The 10,518-nt window shown below is 37.2% G+C and overlaps 1 protein-coding gene across 1 annotated transcript; it reads right to left on the bottom strand.

Annotated features, from left to right (window-relative positions):
- Window positions 1-678: 678 nt before the first annotated feature.
- Window positions 679-3,752, bottom strand: LOC140855291 (uncharacterized). Its single transcript, XM_073251163.1, has 2 exons — window positions 3,140-3,752; window positions 679-990 (listed from the first exon to the last, which is right to left on the bottom strand). Exons 1-2 carry the CDS (start codon window positions 3,719-3,721, stop codon window positions 679-681), a joined length of 894 nt encoding a protein of 297 aa, XP_073107264.1. The 5' UTR covers window positions 3,722-3,752.
- Between the last annotated feature and the right edge of the window lie 6,766 nt (window positions 3,753-10,518).

Genomic DNA, 10,518 nt, shown 5'->3' with positions numbered 1-10,518 from the left:
TCTAAGGAGTGTGCGGTCATCACGTATCCGACCCGGGTGTTGGGTTTGGGGCGTGACAATTTTATTCGAGTTCTTGATACATGTGAAAACTATAGAAACTTTTTTTACTATTCATATTATCCTAACTAAGATCTTTTGAATTCGATCTTATAAATTATATCGGACTAACTTTCTTATCTACTAAGGATGATAAGGGCTACCTACCACTGTGTGAGAAGAGGATGATCGCCTGCAGCCCTCCTTAGCCACCAGTTGGGCTACTAGCCCACTATCAAGAAGCAAACTAGGCTTTTCACCCTTAGCTGGGCCCTGAGCCTATTTGAGATGGGCCGAGGCTGAGCCCAATTTCAGCATGGGTAGATCTAACTCCACTGGGCTCACTATCAGGCCTAGTTCCATATCCACTTGAGCCCGGCACGAGTCCACGAGGACTGCAATAGATGACCTGGGCTGAGTTGACTCGCTGCTTGCTGAAATCCTCGAGTCCCGCTGGCCGGCTCGTTGCTCCGATGATCGGTGATGAGCCACCTTCGAGGGCTTCTGCCAACCCTCAGAATCATGGGGACAGCTGGTGGACTCGGTTGTTTAGGAGGTGAGTCTACCTAACTGGATCTTGAAACCAGCATGTCGTGATGAGACTCGCTGTCCTTCTTTCCTTTTGGACCGCCGACTGAAACCCTAGGTGGCTAGAGCTGGGAGGTCACAACCCAAGGTCCTAGCCAGGGATGAGGCACTGCCGCCGAACCCTCCCCCTTGCCGGACGGCCTTGGCATCACAACCTGTAGGATTTGCCTCCACCACATTTTCTGACCGAAGAGCACCATCTGTTGGCGAATAGCTACAAATGCCCTCATTGTGGCCGATCCACCCGCATGAGCAGCACACCACCGGGAGGTTTTCAGAGATGAATGGCTGCCAGAAGGTTCGATTCTTCCCCTTGATCAAAACTTTGGGCTTCAATGGCTCTGATGAGTCAATCTCCACCTTGATCTAGGCAAATCCTATTTTCTGAAGCTAATCGATGAAATTATCGATGATAACCGGCTTCCTGACCTCCTCTCCACGATGCCTTGGATCCTTTTTGCACACCAAAACTCCATTGGAAGGGAGGGGAGGCATTGCCAAATGGTCGTTCTCCCAACCATGTCAGTCCCTGGCACGAAATCCGGCACCCACGATTCGATGGTGAGGAGCTAACCGGCTATGATCCATGGCCCTCCGTTTAGAATGGCATCCCTTTCCTCTTCCGACTTGAATCGGGAGAGTACGTGATTTTCAGCCAATGAGAATGACTCCACATCCCCCTACAACCTCTCTTTCTCCTTGAAATCTCTCGAAATCCAATCGATCAGAACTCCCCGACTCCTGACTAGCACTGATACATTCTTCCACTTCCCCCGCACCTCCTCTATCTCATCCTTTGGAAATTCCAAGACTTTTGAGAAATAGTGCTAAAGTTGCTCCACTTCCGCCACTGTGATCTTGTTCAAGGTCCACACCGCCTGCCTCAGTGGGCCCTGGGCAACCTTCGCCCATGAGTGCCCCCCTCCCCGACGACCCCCGATGCCTTGTTCTCCTCAGTGTCGGGCCCTCTCTGACTACCGTCCATCGCCAACCAAACAAGATCCACCATCCGTTCGATGAAAAGCCATAAAGAGATCACGAAAAATAGCCAATCGCACGAAGCTAGGACTGAAACCGAAGTTAGGATTGGATACCAGCATATCTATATTTATATTTATTTTGTCTAATGAATAGAGATGATAAAATTGATCTGATCCGATGGATATGCACTCTATCCAAATTCGATCAAATTCGAAAAATAGGATTTGATCGGGTTTGAGTTCGGATTTGGATAAAACTCGAAACTATAGTATGGATATGGATAGGATATGGATAGTGCTGTTTTCTATCAAATTCGAATCCAAACCTGATGCGAACCTACGGGTATGGATAATATTCGAACTCATATCCGAATATATATGTTTATAATTATATTTTGATAATTCTATTTTGATTGATAATATGCATAAAATTATTTTAGTTATTTATATGTCCTATGTTGATTTGTAATTCTATTTCTATGTTTGATTTCTATAAATCTGGACTTATAAATTATGTTCTATATTGAATTGGTAATTTTATTTTGATTGATAATATGCATAAAATTATTTTGGTTGTTTATTTTTTTTGGATATGGGATAAGCATGGAGCAGATATGTATTAGATATGAAAAAATGAGTTATCCGTGGATATCCCCGAACTCGTTGGGTATGGAGATGGGTATCTCTTTTCTTACCTGATCGGATATCGAGTAAGGTTTGGATATAGGATATTAAGTTCGGATTTGGAGATGGATAGTACAATATCCGATCCAAATCCCACCCATTACCATCCCTACTAATGAATACAAATATGGATATGAATATTATTCGGATACAAATATATATATATATATATATATATATATATATATATAAAACAAATATAGATATAGTTTGGATATTGAAAATATGGATATCATGATAGATATAATTAGATAATTAAATTTGATGACCACAGAATCAAAGATATTACTAATTAGATGATAAATCAAGTTAATAATATGTTTATATAGTTATATATTTTTTAAAAAAATTAATAAGTACTACATAAAATTATATAGAATTATATGTAGATTTGAATATTTGGATACGGATTGGATAGTTGTCTGTTTATATCCATATCAATTTTTTTTTTATGGATATGGATACGGATGTGGATATTAATTAGATTTTCAAATTTATGTCTATATCTAAATTGATTCGGATATGAAAATAGATTTAGATGGATAATATATATATTATTTTTATTTTTATACAAAATATCTCTTATTTAAATCAAAATCAATTTTAGAATGAAATTTTAAATCAAGTTACGTGCTTCCTTACTGCTTAAAAAAAATAAAAAAAAAATTAAAAAAAAAGAAGAAGAAGAAGAAGAGGCCAGTACCATCAATTATTAAAGATCACTTGGATGACATCATAGAATTAAATTAAACGTAAAATATCCTTTCGGAAGTCGACTCAAACCACAACAAATCCACTCAAAAAAACAAACAAATAGGAGGTAACAACCCGGTAATTTAGAAGTAATGCACCTCTTTGGATCGTTCCGGCTCTCGGGAAGACAAGACCTTTATGATATCAGCGTAGAGATGGAACGATGACGCAAAGGGCAATGCGGCTGCAGGAAAGATCAGGAACGAATATAAGGGCAACCCAGACTCGTGGTTGTTGTGGATGTTGTAGAAATGGCCAGCACAGAAGGAGACAAGGTTGGCAATGATCGACGCGAAGAGGGCGAGCATACCGCTGATCAGCATTAATGGGAGTCTTTTCTTGAAGTGTGACTCGTGGAAGCGCGAGGTGAGGATGGCAAGGAACAAGATGAGAGACGTCACTGAGAAGCAAAGGGCGATGAAAGACGACTTGGCAAAAACCTGGAAGGGCGGCTGGCTCTCGACAACCGGGAAACCCGATTTCCCATCGTAGCCTCCCGGGACGGTGGTGGCAGAGGTGTAGCCAACCGTGGCGATGAGGGCGGCGACCACAGAACACGACTGTGAGGTGCTGATAAGCCACTTCCGAGCATCCTTGATCAGTTTCTTGTGAGTTTTGCTGAAGATATCCTGGGCAGTCTCGCGTTTGAAGTTGTAATGTATGAAGAAGCCGGGTCCCATGGATTTCTCGATATACTGGGAAGTTAGGGAGGTGAAGATATGGACGTAGACATATCATAAACTCAAACAAAAGCATTTTTTTTTTTTTTTTTTTTGAGAAAACGGAGTAAGACGCTTTCACCAGAGATAATATATTAGGGTGAATTTGGTTAGCCCAAAAAAAAAATTTATTTTTTAATTTTTAAAAAATAAAAATCAAAAAGTAATATTTGATAACGCTATGAAAAATAAAAAATAAAATTAAAATAATTAAAATAATTATTTTATATATAAAATAAAATTTTTTTATTTTTTAAAATTTATTTTTTTTATTTTTTATTTTTTATTTTTTTTTACTTCTCTATGTCTAAAACGTCAAATCAAAAAGTAAAGAGTCTGAATTCTTCTTCCTCGTCGAGCTCTTCACATCCCTACTTTCTATTCCCTCCCTTTCCGAATCTTTTTTCTTCATTGAGCTCTTCATGTGTCATCCTCAAATGTTGCTTCATGCTTTATAGCAATGTAGTTATCAAAAATATTTTTTATTTTTTTTATTTTATTTAATAATAAAAAATAAAAAAATATTTTTAATTAAAAATCAAAAAATGTAATCAAATGTACTTAATTATTACAGTACATATTAAGTAAGAAGGATGAAGATGCACGCTTTTTGAACGTGATCTCGTTAGTTCATGGTGGGAACCAGTGTCCCCTAACAAAACCCCTTGCCCCCCTGTCACAAACAAAAGCAAAATTTGATGGATACATATGTAAGGTTTCAGCAGGTGAAATTTTCTAAGATTCTTTTGTAGGATTATAGAGTTCATCCTGTCTGATTCAGTATTATTTTACTAAGGTATAGTTTTAAAGTTTGAGGAAAAACTCAAGTTTTACTAAATCTAATTGTTGGTAAAAAGCACTTTATAATTTGGTTTACTGGAAGAGTGGTTGGCTTTAGTATCCTATCTTATTAAAAGTACTTTTGACTACTAACTATCTTGATTACAAATACTCTTCAGTTGCACCTTTGCCATGTTTTTATTTCTTAACTGAAATTTAAATGAATTTATTAAAACAATGAATTCTTATAAAGGTGAGGACGTAATGAGATGAAATGCACACCAAAAAGATGGCAGCAACATAATGCACAATGCATGTTTAAAAACAAATGAAATAAATATCCTTTTATAAATAACTAATCTAATTACGTATAGAATAGATAGAAAGTAATAAATAAATATTTAATAGAAAAGATAAAACTAGAGAGAAATTGAGAGGCATGGGCTCAGTGGATTGAAGAACTAAAGTTTAATTATGCAAAAAATTCTGAACTTTTTGAGGATTTTTTATTTCATCTTGAACTTTTATTTAGTGCAATTAGTTTATCAAACTTTTAATTTTTTTCAATTCAGACCTTGACTCTAATTTTCATTTATTTGCCGTGAAGGGGTTGTCATGTGATATATGTGACCCGCTTATGTGGCCTTCGTTGTTAATCCGAAAAAAAAAAATTCTAGAAGTCCTTCTCTCCCCTTTTTTCTATCTTCTTCCGTCTCAGATTTCTATCAATAGAAAAATAAAAAAATCTTCTCTCTGGATCTCTATCCTCTCTCCTTTCCATCTATTTAGAATAGAAAGGAGATTTCATTTTTAGAGTGAGAGTGATCAAAGCCAATGTAACTCTATTTCTTCCAATCCTCTTTCACCTTAACTTAGCCATTTTACTTGCTCTCATCAATGGGAGAAACTCTATCTTTTACTCATCCTAGACCCCCTTCCTCTCTCCTTTTGTCGGCAACCCCTCTCTTCTTCAAAGTATCTCCTTTAAGCCACTTTTTCATAGCTACAATGGAAAGATCATCTCTCCTCTGATTGAATACCCAATGCTTTGGGCTTGTATAGGCTCTACATCTTCTATGCCCTTCTCAAGACTAACCTTATGGACTTCCAATTCAATATATTCATCTTTTATATCATGAATTATTCTCTTTATTTAATTTTTATATTTAATTTATTTTTTAATAGTTCTCTGTTGGCCTCTTCTCATAACCTATCCAATCATTTATGTTATTGTTGTGTTTATTTGGTAGAGGTAGGGAATGGTGGTGTTGATTTGGGTTTTTCTAAGTAGATTGAGAGCTTGCAAGGAAGATCAAATTTACAGACTCTGGCTTTTTTTTCTATTGATATCTTCTCTCATGATTTGTTTACCGTAGGATTTTGATTGTTTGAATTAGTGCTTCTATGTTAATTTCTTTTGTCATATAAGCAACTTGATGCCACATAAACAAGCTATGAAATAACTCCTTTATAGCAAAAAATTAGAGCTAGGGTCCAAATTGAAATAATCTAAAAATTTGATGATCTGATTATACTAAATTAAATAAAAGTTCAGGATGAAATTAAAAACTTCCAAAATATTTAAAATTTTTTGCATAATTAAGTCAAGAACTAATATTTGAAACTCATCGGATCAATTATAGGATTGAAAAACTGATAGAAAAGTAAAAATATCAGCAAAGTTAAAAAGTATAGATTTGGTCAGTCTCAGAGAGAGAGAGAGAGAGAGAGAGAGAGAGAGTAGTTTCAATGCATTTAAATTTGAAATCAGTTGGTGATTAATGAAATCGGAGAGATTGTCCATATAGTTGGTAAATAAAAAGATAAAAATAATTATATTGTTTTCATTAATTTGATATTTACTAAAATGGCATTAATAACATTATTTCAGATATTATGTTAAAAAGGAAATCTTTGATAGGTGAAAACTATTTGGTGTTTTTGTCTCTCATTTATAGTATATGATACATAATTTTGCATTATAGAAAGGATAAACGGGAGGGAGTTGCATTGCTTGATAGGTGTAAACTAGTCGAGTGCAAGCTAGGGTTGGCTTAATGACCCTTCTTAACTTGATGATATTTAACCAAGTCATGCTTGTCTCAAGCTAAGAAAGCCTATATGGAGTTTTTCTCATTTAAATTTGTGCTAGTTTGGCTTAGTTTAGCTCACCCAGGCTTGTTTGATTAATGCTTAGCATGTAGCACCGGACACCATCCATTTCTGGTCAAGGTCAAGCAGTGAGGTAGGATAGGGGCTAATGACGGTAGAGGTGAAAGGACCACAATATCTGAATGCGATTCCAGATCAATGATTAAAGGGTGGGGGAAATAGAGGGGGGCCTTGGATTTGCTCTTGATGGTGTCACTTGCCACCATAGGGAGAAAGTAGAGGGAGAGCGGGTGGGGGTGGGTTGGAAGCTAAGGAGAAAGAGAGGCGCATGTTAGGAGGGGATGGTTTGAGGCCCAGTTCCCTACTCTTCCATCTCCTTTAATAAGGGGGATAAAAAATTCTGATAGTTGAGAATCTAGCCGCTTCAATAAATTTCTATTCCAGGGTATCATGTAGTAGGCCTCCCGGCTCCCTCCCTCTCTGTCTCCCTCTCTGTCTCACACACACACACACACACATTTAAGTGAAGGAAAGGGTTCATATACTTACCTTATACCACTTGACCTCGGATTGCATTTGAAGAGCTGCTCCTGGGGTACTCCAAGGCCGCTCTTTGTTGAACCTGGCTGCCAAATGCAGAGCGCTATTCCCTTCTTTATCAACTCCGCCAAACAAAGTCTCTCTCATTGTATCAGGCAATTTCAATTTTCCTGTTCTCAACATATATTTATAAATATGGGTCTGTCGGTGCTCCGCGGCTAATAGTACAATATTCTTTCCATACGAATCCACATCAAGAGCTGCCACTGGAGAGATATATAGAATTTCAGTCACCATCTCTATCACGCCTCTCTTTGCTGCCACTAGAAATGGTGAAGCTGCTCAAAATTTATAAAAAGAAAATTTAAAAAGTTAGGTTTTGACAGGAGCATCAGAATGGTCATCGCATAAGTTATATATATATATATATATATTAAACTTTTTCTTCTATCAGTATGTAACTAAATAAACTGATTTTAGATTTGAAAGTCTATGCCTTTGCTCCTCCATCTTTATATCACACCTCTTCTTCTCCTCCTTTTTATTAAGAAGTATAGAAATGATAAAGGCTCCACTTAAAATAAAAAGATAATAACTAAGAGAACGAATCAAGTATAGAATTGGGTAGCTATATAAGAGGCTCTACCTGCTTAGTTAGCTCCAAGTTATGCCTATAGTATTCAATTGTTGAGATTCATTTTGATATACATATATAAAAAATAAAAAAATTGAAAAGTCTCCCGGTGCTATATGTTCTCTAGTCTGTCAATGAAAAGTTTGCCCATGGAGGGGCTGGCACCAAAGCGAGCAACCCTTCGTTTTGGAGGTGAATACCAGCTGGTGCCTAATTTAATTCTAGGATCGAGATTTCTCTAGTTGCATGCTGTATTATGCATAAAAGTATTTAAGTTATTTTTAAAAAAATAAAATATAAAGAACAAAATATATTATCTATATTATTATGCAGCATGCATATTATGCAACTATGCATCCAACACATGTTTTTGTTGGAAAGGCCAAAGACTAACTTAGAATATATATATATATATATATATATATATATATATATATATATATATATATATATATATATATATATATATATATATATAGTGATATGCTGGGATACTTTTGAGTGCATTTAGCTTCAACTGCTTCATAACAAAAAATAATGAAGGTTTTTGGGAAATGAAAATCAACATCATTTATCATGAACTAAAACATGTATATATGATACGGTAGACATGAAAATTGACTGTTTTAATAACATGATTTCAAATGAAAACAAAATTGACTGTTTTAATAGTATGATTTCATGTTTCTTTTTCATCTATAGTCTAGGAACATTCAAAATAACAAAAAATTGATTTGTAAGTACTCTCAAAATCTAGATCAAAATTGACCATTTGGAATCACAAATTATTTATAGTTATGCTATGTTTTTTGTTTACTAGGTATATTAATATTTGGCCAGCTTGATGAATAGATAGAGATCTTCAAAATAAAAAATTTTCAGTTTCGAAGTACTTTGTACATCTTTCATCATGCTCAATGGTGCTGTGCTGCATGCATGCACATACACAGGCATGTATGCATGTATGTATATATTTATATATGTGTATCCAAAATTGCCTGTTTAAAAGCTATTAGGCTGCTTGATTTGCAGCCCGACATAAGTAGGCTGATATTAAGGTCAGATGCATTAAATAAGCTTTCAATACATTGCTTACCAAATATTGTGCTTGTGCGACCAGTTTACTACAAATGCAATCAACATGACCGGCTTGTCCAATTTTGTGTCAGCTTCAATAAGTCCTTAAATTCAAACTGCTTCTAAAATGGTGGACTGGTGAATTTAAAAAAGGATCGGCATAAAAATTGAAGCTTAGCAATACCTTTAACTGACTTTTCTGATAATGGTGGAGATTTCTTTTCTCCTTCAGAATCTCGTTGTTCTGGACTCTGTTTTTCCAGTACTTCTGGATCATAAGTTGCTTCCTTGGGCTTCTCGCCATCACTTTCAAATTGCCACCCTTTGGTTCCAGAAACGAGTTCTTTCATGATTTTGTAAGCATATAAGTTCTTTGTCTTCACCTCTTTGATTTCTTTGACCTTGCCTACTCGCAACAACAGAGTTAAAGCAGTATTAAACATAAGACTAGATGTGCCACACCATCCAAGTTAGTTTTTGATATGTGCGCCAGCCAACCTTTAACTCGTCTTGCTGGCATCCCTCTCCGGTACAGAGGGGTCCAGCCTCAAACACGGTGCTAGTATTAACTCTCATTGTATTTTTCACAAAAAGAAAAAAATTCTGCTAAACGCTCAAAAGATTTGGTAAATATTTTTCTTAATCAGACTTTTTAAAAATGTGTATTTGCGTATTGATGGCAATTTTGACCTAGTTTGTCAGGTAGCTTGATCCATTCAGCTTTTAGGTCAGTAACATCCCTACGCTTCGGTATGTTGCAAACTCTTCTCCCTAATCATCATGAAAGTAACTATGGAACGTTTTCACGCACCAAATCACTGGAAGAAATTCCACCCTTCCCAGCATAAAACAGACAGGCAAGAGATCAGGAAAATGGGCGCAAGGCTGGATTCGAAGAAGGCATAGAGCCACCTAGAAAACTCCCCTATAGCCCCGGAGGGGAGACAAGAAGAACTCGACCGTGCTTCGACGATGGTACGGTAACCCTACAACTATATTCAACAACCCGTTGCGGAATCGCGTAGCTACTGGGGCGAATGCCACTCCCTTGGGACGAAGATCTTCGATATCTCTAGATGGTCATTTACAAGCATCGCAGGGCTACTGGACCCATCACCTCATGGGAACATTGCCCATCGCGAATTTAGCGCTGCCAAGCACACATCAGCTCCTGCAAACGTTTCTGACATCCAGCCCTGAAGTATCAGCCAAACCCATCCTTCTGTGGCCTTTTCTGCTTCCTTGAGACTTCTGTCGCCATTTACAGAGCTGCACGAAAGCTGGCCTAAATCACCCCCAACACTGAATCAGTGCCATGCAGACCGATCGAAATGTAACTCTTACTGTTCTGTGCATAAGGGTTACTATCATTCCAAAGATAAGCTTGCGATGGCGTCGACAACAGGAAGAAGCTCTCTCATGGCCGTCTCAGAACACCCCCTGTACAGCCCACTCTCCAACCTATGGGGATGGGCGGAAATATCGAACATATGCGGAAGCACTAAGATTTGGTATCATGGATTGGAGAACAGCCCCACGGCCGCCGCAGAAGCTTTTCCGCCGTCCGCCGAATGCCGAGCATGCCGTTTCCTATTGTGATATGCTTGCGGTGACA

This window comes from Elaeis guineensis, chromosome 2 (genome assembly GCF_000442705.2).
Source record: "Elaeis guineensis isolate ETL-2024a chromosome 2, EG11, whole genome shotgun sequence".
Lineage (NCBI taxonomy): Eukaryota > Viridiplantae > Streptophyta > Magnoliopsida > Arecales > Arecaceae > Elaeis > Elaeis guineensis.
Note: the sequence above shows the minus strand (reverse complement) of the source record. Positions and strands in the feature narration are given on the sequence as shown.

Excerpts from the sequence above, each read along its gene's own strand:
- LOC140855291 (XM_073251163.1), bottom strand. The coding sequence starts at position 3,721 with ATGGGACCCGGCTTCTTCATACATTACAACTTCAAACGCGAGACTGCC. Across the intron at positions 991-3,139 it reads AGCCGGAACGATCCAAAGAG|ATCAAGGTGGAGATTGACTC; the intron begins GTGCATTACTTC and ends GGATTTGCCTAG.